Source organism: Taurulus bubalis, assembly GCF_910589615.1.
Source record: "Taurulus bubalis genome assembly, chromosome: 11".
Lineage (NCBI taxonomy): Eukaryota > Metazoa > Chordata > Actinopteri > Perciformes > Cottidae > Taurulus > Taurulus bubalis.
The window spans coordinates 17,537,724-17,559,076 of NC_136599.1; the positions used below are offsets into that span (position 1 = coordinate 17,537,724).

At 40.4% G+C, this 21,353-nt stretch overlaps 1 protein-coding gene across 1 annotated transcript in view; it reads left to right on the forward strand.

Annotated features, from left to right (window-relative positions):
- LOC306743090 (TOX high mobility group box family member 2-like) overlaps positions 1–21,353 on the forward strand; it is a gene marked incomplete at both ends in the record, with an annotated part of 71,686 nt that overhangs the window by 26,280 nt on the left and 24,053 nt on the right. The window contains 2 exons of the mRNA XM_079225571.1: positions 702–794; positions 9,253–9,312. Coding sequence (XP_079081697.1) covers positions 702–794; positions 9,253–9,312 — 153 coding nt within the window. The remainder of the gene's footprint in view (positions 1–701; positions 795–9,252; positions 9,313–21,353) is intronic.

Below are 21,353 nucleotides of genomic sequence, written 5' to 3' on the forward strand. Positions count from 1 at the left end.
TTCATTTGGATAACAACATGGCGCCACACATTTTTTCAACCCCACACATTTTTCAACCATTCAACAATTTTGTTGCAAATGCTTTTGTTTCCCATTTTCTAATGAGCATTTGAGCCTCATTGGGCCACGAGTGTGTCTGAAGTTCACTGTGTTATGCACTTTTGATAATATGAGCTGATGTTTGCAGGTCATATTTATAATGCAGGTTATATTAGATTACCAATTATCAATGTACGAGCAGTGTAAATCCACTCGTTGCTTCATGATACTCCGAAAGTCTCCAGATCCTTGGCTCAACGCCAGCATTCAGCCCCACGGTTTTGTAGGGGGTTTGTGTATACGCTTGTCAGTGTGTGCAAGAGAGTAGGGAGGTGGGCATGTGGAGGAGGCGTGTTCGGGGTGGAGGGGCTGTCAGCTCATTAACCTCCATTCTTCCCCTTGCATGGCGCTGCGTAGAGTCACAGTGTAGGTCTTGTGTCATTTCTCCTCCCCCTGTACGTGTGTGCTGGGCATGTTGGGCAGAGCAGAGCAACTGGAGAAAGGAAGAAGGAGGGAGAGGTTCATGACATGATGATGTTCCTTTACAAATGCCCTGCTTGTATCTTGCAAACTAAAGCCCCGCCATCTCGTTTCCTTCCCCACTTTTGTCTTCTCTGTTTCTTCTCTTTCTCTCCCTGCCGTCTCTCTCTCTCTAACCACAGGCCCGGTACACTGTGGGTGAACGAGGGGTTAGGCTCCACACTGCCCACCCTCCAGGCATCAATCCAGCTAGGAAAAGACTGCCCACTGCTGTGGTGAGATACAGTAGCCAAGCCCCCAATTTCGGAAACCTCTTCTGTTTGTCAGCCAATTGATTTAAAAAGGTCTACCTCAAGCTACTGACCTGGGCCCGGTGGTATTTTGGACGCTCCAACCAGAGGATATCTTGAGTTGTGAGGAAATTGCTCTTCGGGGAGAGACATATTTACTTAAACACATGAAAATCCCTTTGAGAATACACACAAGCTATCCATGTTTTCCACATACATGAGTGAACACATTAATATAACTCATTATTTTACACTCTCCACCACAATATATGCAAAGATTGCATATATTTGCATTTAAAAACAAGCCCACTTACTGGAATTGACAGATGATGTCAGGAGTTATGTTTCTTAATTGCAGCAACACAAGTGTGAAAACATTGCAAAGGTGCAAAATACACCCCTGTGGTTGTTATCGTCACAGTCGGGTGTGTGACCTCCATAGAAACAAATTAAGTTTGAAACTGAAAGCACTATTGACATCTTCAGAATTCATCTTTAACAGCTTTTTATTTAATGATTAATAAATTACTGTAATACAAGATTTAATTATTTGTAAATTGTAAATTTGTAAATAGTGCCCAAAAATGAACGCGTAGCAGACTTCCTGAAGAAAGATCTCTCAGAATCATATGATGCAATGTTACTTCCTGTGCATTTTAAATCTTTTGTCTGATATTGTTGGTAATAATATAGCACACTTCCCTCTTTAGTAAACTGTAAAACTGTTACGTGTGTTTATATTAATGTGTGTATTACAGGTTACATAATTATATGGCATCTGAAAGTAAACCACAACCTGATTGTCAGTAACAGTACAGTTACAACACTTCCCACCTTCTATAACTGTATGTCTTATGCTACATGTTAAAGTCCATGCCGCGTTGGTGTTTGTAGGAGACCCAGTCAACACACAGATAGCAATCGACTGGTGTATTCCCTATGCTCATAATTATATATTTTTGTTACTGCCAGAACAGTCAAACTTCAGCCTTTTTTCTTCTTCTTTTCCTATTCCACTTTCATACAATTCTGTGCAGAGGCAAGAGAGCAGTAGATTGCGATAAGATAACCGATTATATGTTAGAGGAAACCAGACTTTTTTTTCTCCCTGCTGAAGTTATCTGATGCTGAGGTGAACAGAGGCAAAAGGCTGTGGTAGTGTGACATTTACTCAGCCCTTTATCTTCTCTCATAGCTGTTTACCCCAGTCAGTTAAAAGTGGCTTGTGCTCTGCATCCGCTCCTGCTGCCAGAGAAACCTCACCGACATAGACTCACGCAGAGACTTGCTGCTCTTACTGTACGGCCATATTGTACACACAGACACACAAACCTGCTCGTTCTCACCTCAGACAGTGTGAGTGTCAGGTAGACCGGTGGGATAACCACTTTCCTCCTAGCACCCATGTGACGTTTGGTACTATACTGCTCCTGCTGGGGCTAGTTGCTAATTGCATGTGATGCCACTGTGCTAGAGGCTAAGAAGGTGTTTCCCAGATCTGGTTAGCAGAAAGGTGGAAGGATGAGGGAGGCCGTGTGGTACCACTTTGGTCTGATCATTTTTTTCTGTTATACCTTTGCACATGCCCTTGTGGGTGGCACTGGTTACAGATACATTACACTTTAATGGAAAAAGGCACATTTTAGCAGAAGTTTTGTCCCCCATAGCATAGCTGTGCTTAATTTCATAGCTCGCTTACTTTAGCTCGTTACCTTTACTCTCGTTAGTGCACACACATACTGATTGCTATGTTCACCTCATGGTTACGGTGACTGCCTGCTGACTGCTAACTCCTCTCTCACTACTCTTAACTGGCCCCTGGCTAGTAGGGGCCGCTAGTGGTGACACAGCTGAGTGCATCTATGTGACATGTGTTTTGGACAGTGTGTTTGGCTAACAGCTGACAGTATGGATGGTGCTCAGCGCTAACAGCTAAGAGCTAACGGAACGGTCAGTACATACACTGCTTAGTACCATGTTGCAACTCAGCTGCTGCTACCCGGACAGACAGCTTGGTGAGTTTAATTTTGGTTTCAGATAGATTGTATGAAGTGTGTTGTACGACGACTTGTCTGCATACATCAGCGCCTGTTTTTGAGTTTGAATGAAGTGTGTGTATAGAAGTGGTCATTGCAGAAACACTTGGTGGAGAGATCTGCACTCAGTGCACCTCTAATTGTTACAAACGGTTACTTATTGTAAGTTTATATTTCACACACCACCCTAAGAGGAAGATTCTATCATTATTGTTGTTTTTTTTGTCGGTTTTTGACTGTAACAAAATGGATTTCTTTATGAATATTACATGTTTCATTAATTTTATACCTTATTATTTTAATTATTCAAAAGTAAATTAAAGTAAGAAAAACTGACTTTTTAAAAACATTTTTAAAGCCGTTTACCTGTGAGTTACCATCATAATATTCGATTAATCTTGATGTGAACTCACTAACTAACCGTGAACCCGAGTTCATAGTCGAAACAAAACCTCATTTAGCACGACCCCACCTGGCCTCACACACATGCGCGCGCACACACACACACACTCACACACACACACACACACACACACACACATACACACACACACACACACACACACACACACACACACACACACACACACACACACACACACACACAGCCTTTCTCCTCAATCTCTCCTTCCATCTCTGCTGTTGACTCTTACTTCTGTTTTGTGGTTGCTCCAGTGCAACAGAAAATGGATGAATGAGCGCTTCAGCCTGCTGTTTTATTTTTACACATCACAAGGTATAGGTGAAGCCGGAAGCGGTTGGAACCTGTATCATGTCGTTTGTGAAAACACTTTTTTTTTTTCTCTTTCTTTTTTTTTTTCCAAGCCGTTTCTGGCACTGTGTGTTTGTGTGCGTCTGGAATGCTTTAAAGACCTAATCATAACAAACAGAGCTGATTCTCATTAGCTGTGAACTGATCGCAACAGCACAGAAAATAAAACAAAAATATTTCTGTAGCAGATTCAGCTGGAGAGGTAAAGCAGATAGTCTTAGATAGAAGAAATGCAACATGGCGGCCATTCATGTTTCCAATTCTCTAACTGAATACTTTCTTGGATGGCACAAGGCCAGCACATTCCAAACAGAGCTCCGTGTATCGATATCTGATCATGCCGCTGACCGGAGTACCGGGTGTCCAGATAAACATAGCCTGGGTTTTGCATATGAAAATGAACTATGCAGCAGACAAAGGTGAGAGTACATAAGATGCTGGGCGTTGGTGGATGTGACCCCAGTGCTGCTGCAGAGTGTGCACAAGTAGGTTATGTGTATGTGTGTAGTGTGTTTGTGTGTGTGTGCAGGATCATACTCTCACACCCAGGAAGAGGCCCCTGTTTCCCTTATCTAACGACAACAGAGCATGTGTCGCCATGGCCACAGGCTGCGCTTTTTATGGGCTTTGTGTGTGTGTGTGTATGTGTGTGTGTGTGTGTGTGTGTGTGTGTGTGTGTGTGTGTGTGTGTGTGTGTGTGTGTGTGTGTGTGTGTGTGTGTGTGTGTGTGTGTGTGTATGTGTGTGTGTGCTATGTTCATTGTTTGCCCATGTTCATTGTTTGCTTGGGGCGTGGTGCAACACCATAACTGTTACTATAGTCTCTCATCTCCCTCTTTCTCTCTCCTTTTGCCATGCAACTCTGAAATATATCTACCATAGTTTACGTGCTTGCTTTCTTGCTTGCTTCCTTTCTTTTGTTCTTTCTTTCATTAGTTCTTTCTTTCTTTCGTTCTTTTGTTCACTCTTTTCTTTTTTTTTCTTTCTGTCTTTCCATTCTGTCTTTGTCTTTCACTCTTCCTCTGTAAGTGTGTGTGTGTGTGTGTGTGTGTGTGTGTGTGTGTGTGTGTGTGTGTGTGTGTGAGTGTGTGTGTGTGTGTGTGTGTGTGTGTGTGTGTGTGTGTGTGTGTGTGTGTGTGTGTGTTTGCATACAACTGTGTCTGTAGGTCTGTCTTTCTCATCCTCTCTTCTGGCTTTGAACCGTCAGTGACAAGTTGGGCAACATCCAAATTCAGTGGTATATTGTCTCAGGTTGGGGTTTGTTAGGTCTTACCTACTGCTTAATTGAACAGAGGACGAGAGAGAGAGAGAGAGAGAGAGAGAGAGAGAGAGAGAGAGAGAGAGATGTAAAAAGAGAAATAAAGAGAAGAGGGGGAAGATGATGAAGAAGGGTGCTCAAACAGGCATACATATTGCATGAGCCCCCCCACCACACACCACCACCACACCCCTTTCTTCAGAGAATGGCTGTGTACTGTTCTGGGCTTATTAATTCCGCTCGGTGAGAGAATTATTTTTAGAGACTTGGTGCACTGGCAAAGGCTTTTAAAGTCACAAGTATTACACATTCTGCGTATAGATTCCCTTTTAATATATATTGAAAAGTTCTAAAAGTTTGTTGTGGTTGTTCTTTAGTGTGATGTTGTATGTTTTTTTTGTTGCACTTTTACAGATGTTGCGATGGTCTACTTGAATGTTGATCGTGAAAAAGTAAAATTCCTCTCCTGTCATATCCTGTACCATGCACTTTAGTATGATATTTGATAGGTAGGAAAACCCAGTGGTGGAAGATGTCAGAATTTACTTAATTAACAGTAGAACAGGCAGAATGTAAAAAAAAAAAATCTTAAGAAAGTGAATTTCCCTTTTTTTGAGGTATTTAATAATAGCATTATAAATATTGATGCATCAACTTATAAGCAGCATTAACTTGCCAAAGAAAACTTTTTAGCCATTACATAATTAACAATGCATAATATTTTACAAGCGATCATATGTCTTGTATGTAACATTGTAGTCCTCAGCAAAGTAAGCAGGACCTACGTATAGGGGAAAGGAAGAAGAAAGTAGTATGAAATGGAAATAGTCATTTGGTGTCTCAAACCTTTAATTAAGCACAGTACCTACATACCTACCTACATACCTTCCACTACTCACAAAGCCCTTTGATACAAGCCTGTGATAAATAACCTGAATTGTAGTGTAGTTATTGTCGATATCATCAGATACATAAAAGAGGTTACTGTGGTATTTGTATATTTGAAATCATTAGGTCCAGTTATGTAAGTTATGGCAAATAATAATTTATTTAGCTTCCTACATAATTGGTTTCCTGCCTCTCAAAATGAAGGTTTTTTTTCATCATTACAAGGTTAATTTTTTCTCTCAACTGGTCAGCTGTGGCATTACACAGGCACACCAGCGGTTCATCTCCACCCAACCCCCTTCACAAACAGATGTTGCCTCGAAAGCTTTATGAGGAGCTTATTTGAATTGTCCATCAATCAACAACAATCTTCAGAGCAGTCTGTAATTTGGCCTCCAATCCTGCCATCAACTGTCTCACCAGTGCGCTCCAAGATGAAAAGATCCCAGCATTGCATCGCACCATTAGCACTGTGTAAATAGTACATGTTTTCCCTGGATATGCTAGTTAGCATTACTTCCACCTTGTGGCTTCATTATTTTTGAAACGCTCAGCTTTGTCGATGATTGCAAGGCATGACCTAGTTCTGGGAATCTCTCTCTCTCTTTCTCTGTCTCTCTCTTTCACTGTCTTCCCACTTTTCTTCCTCATTTGCTCCTTCTCTATGTCTTTTTCATTCTCTCTCTGCCGCTCCACCTCATTTTCTTCTCACACTGAATCTGTCTACCTCTTTCTTTGTCATTTATTCATTGTCTTTCTCCATCTACTGCCTCAGCAATGCCTTCATCCTTTTTCCCCCTGTCTTTCTGTGACTCTCATCGTCCCTCTCTCTCATGTATGCATTCTTTATTTCTCAATTTGTCTCCCTTCCACAACCTATTATTATTTTCTCTATTCTCACATCCCCCTCTCTGCCGCTCAATCCTTCTTCCCATGTTTTTATTCCTCTCTCCCAGCACCACGTGTGTCACGGAGGGAAACATCGCGAGCAGTGGTCCCTGCTGAACAATTACCATGCAAAGCAATCCAAATAGAGATGTTTGCCGAAAACAACATGTGTGTAATTACTGCTTAATGAGGCCCTTGTCTCAGGCAGAATGCCCAATTAGACTGCCGATGAGAAAGCGATGCCAAGGCCCAGTGAAGAAGCAGAGGTAGAGAGGGGGAAATAGAGGGAGGGAGGGAGATGGAGAAGTAGAAGGAGGTTGTAACACGGAGAGAGGAGAGTGGAAAGAAAACGGTGGAGAGAGAAGAACAAGAGGGAAAAAATGAGAGAGAAAGGGAACAACAAAGAAAGAGAAGATGATTTCTGCAGTAAATGTTGAGTAATGGCAGAGCTGATAGCATTGAACCGAGGATAAATTGGCATTTTAAGTGGGAGAGCGAGGCTGTGCAAAGGAGATCTATCGAGAGAGGAGCAGGGGGAAATAGCTTTACATTGCAATATATGGGCAGCCATGTTGAAGCACAAAATGGCTGACCTTTCCAGGCTGTCTTTGGCCTTTTTGGGGAATATTATTTTACAAATGTAATTTGGGGGAAATGAGCACTGTCTGACTTCATTGCTTTTGGTAGAGATGAAAGAAATAGCAATCAGGCTTTGCGTTGAAGAATCCAGTTTGAAAAATAAGCTAAAATACAAGATCAGGCAGCGTTTTGTGGTTAGAAATGACTTTATTCGGTGATTGTGCTCTTTTCACCCGAAATAATCTTATCCTAAAGATGCTCTCAAAATGGCTTTGCATCACCAATAATACCAAAGTGGATTTCAGCGGAATGAAATTGCTCAGTTAGCGAGGACAAGAGGCTTTCATGTGAGGAGCTAATAGTTTATTGCAGATATGTCATCAAGGTCAACATCACTTTGGCCCTCTCAGTGAGCTAATGTTACTTTTTACTGCAGTGTTGATTGACACCACCATGCTTCACTAAGCAAATGAACGTCTGTGACTTCAGCAGGTAGCATTGAACAATTAGTGTGCAGCATACAGTTTCACTTGATGTAAATGTGTAGTTTTTTCCCGCTCGTGTCAGGCTTTTGGATTGCCATGTGAGGTGAAGATGGGGTTTAAATGCAGTGCTCAGTCTCAGTTTCATGTTTGCGTTTGTGGTTGAAGGTAAATGTAATCATTAGAATAACCAAGTGAATCCTCACAAGGGCTTCCATGATATGCATCGTTAACCAACCATTGCCCTGAGGCAGGCACTCATTTCCCCGGCCGTTCTCCTGCAATAATGTACAGTAATTTCTCTTTCTCACCACTCTCATGCTCATTTAGCTACTTCGACATTTTCCTGTCTACCAGTGTAGATATTAGATATCACCCCCAGGAATTCGGCCCATTTCCGTCCATTAGTCTACCTAGTTATTGTTTTGAGAACGTATATCTCATGATCCATTTGTGTTCATATCTGGCGTGTGTTTATCTTTCGAGCCTTCAGTCCCTTTCTTCATAGGCACAAAGTGGATCACCCCAAACAAAAAAAAAGCCCCCCACCCCACCGTATCTTCACATCTGAGGAATTTGACGTGGAATGCTATCTAGTTTGATCATGTTGTCTTTGCTGTCTTTCCCCGAGTCTTTGCATTCACAAAGAATGACCTCAGCCAACCAACAAAAAGTAGGGTTTATTTAACACGTTGGGTTTCCTGTGTGTGTGTTCATGAACGTTATTATCCAGTCCAGTCAAGGTCTGTTCCATTTGCTGCTAGTGTGGTATGAAAAAGCTTGATGTGTCTTTGAAAACCAAGGTAATTTCACAATACAGCTCTTCTTAACATGGTAGCAGTTTCTCTGTCACCTTGGCACTGCACAAGTTCAGTTGCTGAGCCATTTGTGTGGCAGAATGTAATTTTCTCTGGAGCTAAAAACAGAATGTGCTGCTTTTTTCCCCTTCATTTATAGCTTGCTCAAAGCTGATTTCAGCAGAGAATTATTCAGGACTTTAGCTTAAGAGCAAAATATAACAGGAGTAATTTGTTGCATGTTGGGGTCATCTGGTGACCGGGTGTTGTTTCGCAGCACCCTTGGGGGTCAAGGGTCATTTGCCGTGTCAAACTGTGTTTTGGCTCCGGCAGCAAGTGATCTTTCAATGCCTTGTTAGCTCGATTTGAAGACACAGCATGTTCCCACTGTGCGACACATGCACACACACTGGGTTCACAGTCTCAAAGACACACACACCCTTTGCTACTGTACTCACAGTTTCATTCACACTCATTCGCTCTCAGACACACAGCAGAGCCCACAGGGAAAAGCCCATCTCCCGTCAGTGTGCTCATGTAGCCTAATTACCGGCCCGCTGACGAGCAGTAATTACCCACGCTGCCATGCCACCACGAGGTTTAACCAAAGTGACAAAGTCATTAGTCTCACACTTCAGGCCACCCGTAAAGAGCTTTTCCCCTCCGCACCACCTCCACGGCCCCCAATTCTCAAACCTCCTCTTGCATACCATGTTCATTTCTCCTTTCTGTTTCTTCCCACAGTTTGATGGTGACAACATGTACATGAATGACAATAACCAAGAGTTTCGGTCACCAAACCAGGTAAGACGACCCCTGTATGTTTTTCTATGAACCCCACAGACTTGTATAAGTAAATATCTGCAGAAGCTGACGTGTTGTTAGCTTTCGCTTTTGCAGCTGTCGGCATTTAATGAGAAGAGTTTATAGAATTAAATGTTCTGGTAAGTGTTGGAAAATAATAAATGTTTGCCAGTTGAGGAGCTCATTAACTGAAGATATGGGTTGGTTGTAAAACTAGAAAATAGCTATATTTTATACTAGTTGATGCAAGTGGAAAACACAATCACACAGTCAGTATTAACTGTTGTGGTCAGTATTAACTGTTGTTGGTAGCACATTGACCTCTGAAAACAATGTAAATATGAAGACTTATCTTGCTTTTTAATCCTTATTAGCTATGTGTTTTTTCTAGAGGATGACAACAGATTAGTATCTTCAAATATGCACTATCATTTGAATATATATATATATATATATATATATATATATATATATAAATATATATATATATATATATATATATATATATATATATATATATATATATATATATATATATATATATATATATATATATATACAAGTTCATAAAATACCAGCAAGTTGATATATGTGTGGTTACTAGAGCCACCACCAGGTCACAATTGAGTTTTTCCAATACTTTTACTTTGACAATAAATCCTCCTAAATACGTCAGAATGTTAGCATCAGTTTTTAAACTGTTGCTTTTTGCCACACAGCATATAATCGAGTTTTGTGACCAAGGGTAATCTCGGCCGCCGAACTCTTTTATGTCCAGATGAACTTAGTGACAACATCAACTGTAGTCTGGTCTCATCGTTGAAAGTTTTAATAGGTGTCTGAAATGTATATGAAAAGACGCAGTTTGTCAGATCATTAATTCTCTCAAGCTTCTCTAAAGGTCGTTATGACAACATTATTAAGCTTTGAAATCGGAGCATCGCTCTAAAAAAGGCGTCCTTGACTTTGACTCTCCCGTGCTAAGTAGGAAAAACACTTAATTCCTCGTAAGCTAAAGTATCCCTTTAAGTCCACAAAACATGTGCCGTTTGATAGAGGATTTTATCCAAAGCACTTTAACATAACATATATCTATACCATCAAAGCGATTAAGCCATGACAGTGAAAGTCACTAACAGTCACCAGCTCTAATGTGTCACCATTACCAGCTCATTGAAGGACTGGTCCCAGCTCTAAGTTTGTTTTGAAAAGACACTTTGGGTCACCAACACATGCTGGATCACCGACCAAGTTGCGCTATTTGACGTATTGGTGTCAGAATTGTGTCCCAGTCACACAGTCAGCGAGTTAGACAAGCGCGGCACTGAGTGCTCCCAGCTGGTAGATGGGAACACATGGCTGGACATATGGCAGAATTTGCAGCTCCAGAATTTGTTGATCCAGCAGCGAGGCCTTCATGTTCTGACAAAACAAGACGAGGTGGAGCCTCCTCATCAATTAGCGCCTTGCCAAATACTGTCAGAGAGTTACGGGTCGAGGCCGGAAAGCTGGGGACGCCGGGGCACACACACAAACACACTCTCACACTAAAGCACACACTTACTGTAATAGGAAATGACACATTCTCTGACACAAAGTTATTCATTAGTCATAAGCACATGCCCACGAAGACAGCCTCAATTTCAGTTTGTTTCACTCACATACTGTACGAACTGTGCACACACATACAGTGTGTTCATCCTTCATAGGATCCACGTTGACATGATTAATTCCCTTGCCCATAGCCTCATCGTGCGTTCATCGTGAACGCAGCATTACACGTAACGATCACCAATACCCATACGCAATCCTTAAAGAGTCACTTCACCCAATTTACTAAAAGTAAATAAAACATTTCCCTCTTATCTAAGCGGTGTCTGGACATGCAAATAGTTTTGGTTTTATGTGTCAAGAGCAGAGGTTAACAATAACAATAGTTTGGAGCAGGAAAAAGCAGAGAGCCGATTGAATCAGCCCAGATTTTCTATCGCCGGAATAATATGTTCAAGGTCTTTTCATGGAGTGGAGACTTGCTTTATGAAAAAATTCTCAAACTATCTAAATAAATATTATTTGTACTAAACATAACTTGAAGTCTAATTTGCAACCCCACTGCAGATATTTTCTGCAAAAGTGTCCTTTTTTTTCATTTTGTGTAGGGAGCCTCCATGCAAAACAGAGATGGATGGCAAGAACGATGCATGTGCACATAAAACACCACACACATGTAGACTCTCATAAATCCACATACACACACACACACACACACACACACACACACACACACACACACACACACACACAGTCAACCTACAGCTATAAGGTTGTCTTTCCTTTGATGTTGCGATTGACTGACTGTAATGAGGGGTCAAGTGGGAGCTTTAGCAGCTTATTGTTTGCTTATAGCACACATCACAGACTATGAGGTCCATTGTTGTTCGCCACGTTTCCTTGTCTGCCCTAATTATGTCACTTTGTATGCATACATGGGTGCGAGCTGATTGGGATAAATGTCCATCTTTGTAGTTTCTCTGCAGCAGCGGTCATGTGTCAATCATTGACACCCTTTCCAGGTTTGCAGTGTTGTGTCAATAAATACCTTCTTAGTGGATAAGGCAATTTGGGCTTTTCAAAACATGCCAGTCGCAGTTGATGCTCTGTCAGCGCCGTCAAATAGAGGCTTAAACACCAGTTCTGAATAGCCCTCCAAACATAGAGTTCACTGTTTGGCATCCCATTTTTTTTAATACAGCAGATTTAATTTGAAGTTTGGAAAAGGTAGGACGGGCGTCTTCCATTTTATGTTTAAGGTTGTATAGTTTCAGCCCTGATGGCAAATAACAAATTATCTTGATATCTAGACACAGCCTTTACCATAGGTTTGACCACATAGACACCCTTAACCGCCCTTTATTGTTCGAGCTTGCCACATCATTACATTCTGGTTCGGTTTGTGCATATTTCCTTGTAATTTAGCCTCTTTGTCCTCTGGTGTTGGGATCTGGACTAGAATGAATCATTTCTGTGGATTTCAGCAGTACTTGGGTACAAGCCACGTATTTGCAATGGTTAACCTGCCAATGGGTCTGAAGAGGTTAACTTATAAATATCTTCAAAGCCACCACATTTTATATATGCGTCATACAAAATTCATCACTCTGACTCCTCGCTGTACATGTGAGTCAATCATTTCTTAACCGATGCCTAATTGTATGCAGTAGCTGAGCAGTAGTTTGTTACATACAGCTAGCTTTTGAAGTTAAATCAGACAAATTACAAGTTGCAAATATGGAATCATTTTATGCATCCATTTCAAATTGTGATGACTGTCTAGTGAATATGCTGAATACATGCCTTCTAGTGCGTATGTATATTATTATTTGTATGCGTTTCTTTTATATTTTATTAAGATTAGCAATGCTTCTAAATTAAACATGCTAAGATGGAAAGTAGTAGCAACTTGTTCTCCTCTGTTTATTGTGTGTAAACAGCACTGCAGCAATACTTTTACCCACGTACAGTATCTTCACAATGGTCAAACATATTGTGAAGGAAGGAGGCTGTATTTCTCAATGCAAGTTTTGACACTGTGTCGAGATGCCCACCCGAGCCTTTACATGATGTGTGCCTGTGAATAAGGTGCATGAAGCCAGAACAGAGACTCCTTTGTTTGCATGTCTGGGGTCTTCCACAGCGTACACACTGAGGTAGCAGTTTGACACAGCCAGGAGATTGCATTACACATAACATCTCTGGGCTTTTAAAAAGAGAAAACCGCTAATCAGAAACAGCTTTAAAGGGGCCGTTTACTGTATGCTTGGACACAATCTGTCCATTCAAACAAGATGTTTTCAAGGCTTTGAATACTCTATGGTTTCTGCACAAGATATGCTGAACATATGGAGCTCCCCGACTTTTTGATATTGATGTTTTCCATTTGGTTCATCTGTTGAGGTTTCAGCCTATATGCAAAAGTGTAATTATTTGGTTGATCAGCCAGCGTTGTATATCTACCCACACACAAAGCGACGGGGGTAGTTGGTTGAATTAAAGTTGATTAAATATCTCCATTATCCTGATTGACTAAGAATGTTCTTGAGAGCCAAACAGAGTATGAATCACTCACATAGACTTTCTCCAGAAGCATAGTATAAAACAGACTTCATCACAGATTTAAATACATGAACGTCTGGCAAGTGCTGATTGACTGCTGATTCCCCGGTTATAAAAACAACAGAGCTTTCTATTACGAATGTAGTTGTTATGTGTTCTTGTCATTTCTTGCAAAAAAAAGGTTTAAAAAAAGTGTTCTATTAGTCATTGCAGAAACCAGTCACTACTGAGGCTAAAATAACCCCTCCTAAATTAAAAACTTGAACATGGTTTCAGGCTGAATAATAAGGCTGGATAATCAGGCTATGTAAAATATTGCTAACTGCAGAATACATTTTTGCAGCACTTAAATAGCTGCATGAGAACGATCACAACCAAACCAAAATGGCTGCCTCCAACCATGCCCACACATTTACATGTTTTATAAAGAACAATTAGCTTTCTTCATTTAGATTCATATCAGACCTGATCTGATTGATTACGCAGACTTGTATCTCCATGTGTATTTCTGTGTTTTGGCTGGCTTCTCACTCTATAATCAGTCTGGAAGCATGTCCATGTGTATATATGTGCATACGATAGATTCGTGAAAATTAGAGACAGAAGAGGGTAGATTCTGAAAAATAGTGGGTTAGGGAATTTTAAAGAGAAAACAGGCCAGTGGCAGGAACCGGGAAAGTAATTGTGTGCGTCTCTTCAGCTCTTGTGTTTTACTTGTTGCATTGTGTTCCTGTGCAGGAGAGAAAACTGAGCAGCCGCAGGTTTCAGCCTGTTTGTGTGTTTTCTGTTCCAGTTGTCTTGCTGAGCCGTGCGTCTCTATCGATTTGGCCGGCTGCAAGAGAACAGTAGCTGATGGTCGAGATTAGAATAGAAACCTCACTTGTTGGATACAGGCTCTCTCTCTCTCTCTCTTTCTATCTCTCTCTCTCTCTCTCTCTCTCTCTCTCTCTATTTTTGTATATTTCTTAACTCTGGCACGCCCTTACTCTGTCTCTCATTAACTGTCTTTCTCTTTTTTGTCTGGTTTTTCACCCACGCTTACCCAGCTGCCATCACCTAAAAATGTATATACACACTACAAAGTAATGGTATTCATAAAATGTAATAACTACACGGTAAAAAAATTAAGTTCAGCTCACAACTTGTAAGTCATACAGCTCTGATTTCCAGTGGACTTTGTTCTAGTTCAGCAGTTTCAGTTTTGTTCCCTTATATAATATGCTGTCTATTCAGATTCAGAAATCTTTGTTTTGTTTTCTTGCATTGCTCTCAGTGTTGACTGAGATAAATAGACATCAACATCAGCTAGGAACAAGGACAACAAAGCTGAACAAATAAAGGTAGCGAATAGACAGTATACAAGTATGTGAATATGTAAATATAATAGTATATAAATACATATAAAAAAAACAATGATACAAATGTAACATATATACAAGAGTTCTGAGAGTTGTAAACAAATAATACAAATAGTGCAAATAAATAAATACTAAATATACATGGACTGGATGATTATGTACAGTATGTACATGTATATAGATTTACATGTAGTGTTTATAGTGTGTATAATTTATATTGGTAGCGACAGATGATATGTACATATTATGCATTGCAGCTTTTGCTGTCATGCTGAAAGCACATTCGCATTGAGGATCTGTGCTGTTGATCAATGGTTGTAACATTTTAGTTGGAAGCACTTAAAAACACACAGTATGAGAAATGGTTATTATGGGCATGTTCATTTTGATTACAGAGAAGACCATGTGACCTCTCTGTAATTTAACAAGAATACACATCTGAAGTTTGTTAATAAGTTAAAACAACTTAAATGCATAGTTTGGCATTCAAGGAAAACGCACTTCTTCACTTTCTCTCCCAGAGTAAGATGAGAAGTTTAATAGCACTCTAATTAACCTAAATATTTTGAGTTCAGATATGAAGGTGGTATAAATCTTATATATTTGAATAATTTATTCCCCAAATGTCTTACTATTTAAATATCAATCAAATAAAAGCAAGATGCATAATTCTGCTATTGATAGAAATCCAGATGTTGATTGCTTGTAGAGTGTGTCTTCCACACCACCATCAATGGATGGTCTCTCTCTCCCTCTCTCTTGCTCTCTCTCTCGCTTTCTCTCTCTCTCTCTCTCTCTCTCTCTCTCTCTCCCTTTCTCCCTGTACCTCAGTACACCCTGGCTCTGCACATCCAATGTGGGCGATGCTGATGTGAAAAGACACCGTTACTTAACAGTGACTCACAGTGCACCATTATACCCCACCACCACAATTGCAACACTCTCCTCACTTTACAAGCAACCAACTTCAGTGAAAGTGTTTCTCTTTCTAACCCTGTTCCCTTCCTCCCTGCATCCTTTTTGTGCAAAAAAAAAAAGTTAGGGGGACATTTGAGACAAAGGATGAAAAATGAAAATTGAGGGTCTGAGAACGCCAACACACATCTCTCTCCCTCTTTGAGGCCGTACGGAGCCGCTGGCAAGGTCGCAAGAATGAAGAAGAGATACATACTGTACGGTGTCTATTTAGATTTCAAGAGAGCGTACAATTTCAGTAGCATGAATTCAGGCTGAAAACAGTTTTCAACTCGAAACCAGCACTGGGGCATAACTATCTGAAAACAATGCTGGAGGAGCTTCAGAGAACATCAGCACAGCACACACGCCCATGCTAGGAGGGATTGGAAGTTACATTTGTAACCAAGGATCGGTAGTTCTTTATGTAGGTCAGTCCATGTCAGCCAATAAGTCCAATTACCATCAGCCTCTGAACTAGACCATACTATGACCGCTGCTCTGCTTTCAGGGACCACAAATGGATGAAAATTCTCACACTGCAGCAGAGTCAGGATTTTATTTAAAAAATGTACACATGATGATTTTACTGAGATTGAGAGAGTTGAGAGTTTAACAACAGTTTGACAAAATATTAGAGGGGAATGTTCAACATGAGGGATCAATGGTAATGTGAGATGTCAACATTTCCCCTTCGTTTGAGGAATATGAACAGATTCATCTTTTACACGATGTCTGACGTTTTGAAGAACATCAAAACAACTCAATGTCCAACTCTTTTTGGCGTACTCCCTCGGTCCCTCCTCAAATGCCTAACCCTCAGACAAGCAGCACTCCCCCCACTAAAAAACTGCAACTTATCAGCAGCGAGAGTGCACTCAATGATTCATACACTCTTTTAAGAGAACTTGAAACCTTGGCTCTATTTCTGTCCCAGCCTCTCTCTGTATTTGCTGCACAGTGGAGCAGATGGATTTAGTGGGACTAAGTAGTTTGATATTTCTATTGGTTTTCTCCGTTTATTTTCACTCTCTCTTTCCCTCTATCCCAGTGATCTTTCTCATCATATGGAGACCAAGGTCATGGCTGATTGAAATATAATAGAAGTGTAGACATCTGGCCTAATACTGTGGGAAGTTAAATCTATTTTAATGGCCCCTGCCGCAGTGGATTCTCTCTGATGCACTCTTGCGCTTCACTGACAGTAAATCACAATGTTCTCTTATTACCCTGACTGGAATGAGGGCATAGAGAAAGAACAATGAGGGATCCACATCATTTGTTTTCACCCCTCCCTTGCTTTTTCCTCTCCTCTCTGCTCCTCCTCTCCTCCCCTCTCCACTCCGTTTGCGACTCATAAAGCAAGGGGCTTAAAGAGAGTGACATCATGAAAATAAAAATAAAGGGGATTATGGGCGAGCTATTGTGCCATATGTGATTACTGGGGCTTCCATGTTCCCTTGGGGGGGATGAGTGACTACGGGACAACATATTTTATTTATTTATATGATTCTCTCTAATGAATAAGAATAGGAAATGTGTGAGACCACAGTATTGCTCCCCATTTCAGAAAAAAAATGCAGCCTTTGGTTCAAACATTGAATAATTTTCTATTTCTCTCGGTTCCGGTAAAAAAGATCAGAGATATTTTTTCACCCTTCATCTTTGATCTATAACTGTGAGTTTGTATTATTATTATTATTTTTTTTTTTAAATTGAACACACTTAAATGTGCACACCTTTTCAAAATACCTTCTTTGCAGCTGTGTTTTTAGAGTTCAGATACAATCCAGCACAGGTCCACCCACATCTGCAATGGAGAGTCAGGTCCTTTTTACCCACCTAAATGAGATCCATTTTGATGTGACATTTGAGAGAATTACCAGTGCATGGGGGAGCATGGAAGAGGTTAGCTCACTCCTTTGCTATTGGTTGAAGCACACCACAGCCCACCTTTGGTAACGGGCTCTGCGAATGACCCTGAGCTACTATCAGTCGTGGTAAAACACCCCCCCTCCTTGCACACTTCACTTATCCCAGTTCTGTCTTGCTGTCAGTCAGCCCAGTCGGTCTGCTATTGCATTCTCCTTCTATTGTACGACTCTGTCTGCTTCCCTTGATACATCACCCAAATGGAGTTCCTTGTCGTTTCAACGCCAGGTCAGATAGCCTTTGTGGACCCTGCAGACTGTCACTTTAATGGTCACTTGTGCAGCACACCTCAGCAATGTTCAACACCCGCTGATGATGAGTTTGATTTCTACCCTTTCTCGGCTCTCCAAGGTTGATCTTTGAAGGTGAATTTTGAAATTCCCCATAAGATGTTTTAAAGATTTACTGTTGCCATCCGTCTATCTGAAATACACCGAGTGGACGTGAAGACCTTTATGTATGCATGGCCAGCTGTTGTTTGTCACCAAAATCATGCTGCTGTCATTTTTTTCTCACAAAGTAGCATATGGCTGGATGACTTTCCATAGGACACTGTATACTCATTCAAAGTTAACGGTTTTATGACACGAACATTGTTTTTTTTCTGATTAGTTATTTTTCAAGCATTTCAGTGTTTTGTATTCCAGGAAACACTTTGTTATCATAGCTTCAGTGACTGACAAATTCAAAACTATCAAAGACAGACAGCTCTTGTCTTTGGACAATTTGGCCCCCATCAGCCATGACAGGCTCTCTGGTGTACGGTGCAACGTATTCATTCTGCTCCCTTTGACAAACACATCATTGTTCCCAGATGAGCAGTCTTCAACTGAACACCTTATCGGCCATGACTCCATTGCCAAGCTAATGACTTCATCTCATCTTCCCAGGCATTTGTGTGAAGAAAACTTTTAGCTGATATTGATTGATTTGTTGACACTTAAGAGGCCTTAATTACTTAAGATAACTTGACAAGGTGGAACTTTATGTAAAGGAGACTTTTTCAGCCTCAAAGTTTTTACTGTGCCTTCCAAACAAGACATGTACCCCAATTTTTTGAGAATTTAGAATAATGCCATGAGGATGTTAACATGTTTGTTCTGTGTCCACAAACCAAGCTAAAGATAGTGACAAACCAGGAAAAGGATTACATGCGAGGGAGAGCTATAGAGCTGTTTTCTGATATGAACTTTGGACAATGTCCACACATGTAGCACACAACAGGAGATTGTCTGTGTCAGACACGTTCTCGCGTTCTGGAAATACGTTTGGTTCAGGCAAAGGCTGGCGCCTAGGTAGAGCGTGCAGGTGGCAGGACATGCCGCGCATTACACAGCAGTACGGAGCCGGTTCGTGATTCGGTCATGCCAAACCTTGAATTTCTCTGATGATTTTGGTGCCTTTATTAACAGAACTTCCTAAATCTCGTCAATCTAGTTAGACATGTGTGTTGTAGTTTTCAGGAAAATTACCCTTCTCCTTAACCCTTGAGTGTTTTGTTTTCTTAAATGTTTTCGCCACCACACACAACAACACGACAAAGCCCGGCTCTATTGAAACATGGGCTCAATCAGACATTACACATACTTTGTACTCAGGAGCTTGCAGGGTAAAGTCCATTTATCATTGTTATTATTATTATTTATTGTCCTGTCCGAATGATTTGTACATTTACGTTCTTCCAGCTTTACAGGGAAATATTAAAGGTTGCAATCCATGTGTGAGAGGAGCTTGCTTTTTTTTGCCTTAACAATTAAACAAAAAAACAAATGTACTATGTATATTATATAGTGAATCAACTTAACTTTCTTATGGTATAAATGAGTACGCTGTCTCCAAGAGAGCCTTAATACCAGGCTGAAAAGCAGTATTTTGGTTGCACTGACACACCCTGGAGTATCACTACAGCAAGGTGAGAAGTCACTCAAGTTCAGCAAGAGCGAGATTTTCAGCTGCTACTGTTCTTTAAAGCAAACAGATGTATAAGTTGGGCCACGACCTCCGTTCCTGTAAAGTGAAGCCAATGCAAAAGTGCATTCTATCTGATGTCATCAGGGGTCAAGTCCTCTGGCTGCAAAAAAGATGCCATATTGTACAGAAGTCTATGAGAAAATAACCCAACTTCTCACTTGATTTATTAACTCAGTAAACATTGTCAACATGAGCTTATGGTCTCAGTTGCTCGACTCAAGTCTTCTTCAATACAGCATGATGTCTTGAAGGAGCATTTGACTCAGCAAATGTAAGTAATTGTCGGCTCAAAGCAAACAGCAAGTTTAGTGAAAAGAAAATTGTCTTCAGATTTTTCTTAAAACCAGTTTGTGTTTTAGGTGATCTAAGTGTAGAACATCAGAAGTCGTATACTTTTTGTCAGTCTGAATCTTCCATAAAACTCAACACTGGGGGGAATTATCTCCGTCCTTTTTTCCCCAGAGAACCAGGGTCTGCTTTATGTATGATTGTCAATATGCCACAGAGCAACATCTCACATCTATAAACTAAGTAAAAGCAATTTGGTGTTTTGATGTCTTATCACAAGTGATGTACAAAAGAAGCTTGCTGCTGTTCCGTTGAAGTTACAGAAGGAAAATAAGGAATTCATTGATTTGTAGATTCTTCAAAGGTCCAAAGGAATGTCCTTGTCCAGGAAAATGACAGATTTGCTTAAATTTCACCTCTAGAAGGGAGAGGGGGAAGGTTAGAGAGAGAAGGCTGAATCAACATTTGGCGTCTCTTTCTGACCCCTCTCTCTTTTATCCACTCTCCTCCATGTCCTGAAAGACAGTATATTTATGAATTATTTATCTATTTTTGAAAATATTAAACTTGTGATGTCCTTGTCCTGTGTCTTATCTCCAAGGGCATCACAAGAAGCTGTAAAGAAAATAAGAATTCACCAAAGCGATGAAAGGCACGGTCGTAAAATAACCTCTGACAGCATTTAAATCTTGGTACATACGTCGACGTGTTAACACTCTCCTTCTCTTTCATTTCATCTTCATAGCAGTTATAAAGGGTTGAACCCCAAGTTGAGCTTCCTAGCTCTATAGAGAAGCAGTGCCTATGTCAATGAGACAACCAAAGACTAGTGCTCCATGCTCCGATTGTTGAATTTTAGATGTTTTCAGAGTCCTGCAAAGGGGTAAACCTTGCAGAGAAAAACAGCTGTATTAGCCATTTGTACAAATGGTCAAAATCCTGACTGCAGTGTTTATGTTAATTCATTTATCCGTAACCAAGCAGGTTGCTTTTTCGAAGCCTAACTCACTAACCAATACTTCAACATGGTGCTGGAAGAGGAGAAAACAGTCAAATCGTATTTGTAATAGTGTGACAGATAAGAAAATTATGTTCTGGTAGGTACTGGAAAGCCATCTACTTTCTCTTTTAGATCTGAGGACAAAAATGTAATTATTGATTAATCCTCTAATTATTTCCTCAATGAATTGATTAATCTCTTAGTTTATAAATATAATTTAAAAAAAAACACACTATCCACATTTCTCAGAGTCTAAGGGGACGTCTTAAAATATTTGTTTGGTTTCAAAATACATAAATATTCAGTTTATTATATATGAATAAGAAGCAAAATATTAATTTTGAGAAACTAGAACCATCAGATTTGCTCCAGACCCACAAACCAGGGAGATTTGTTTGTCTTTGTTTATTGAATGTAACCTAACG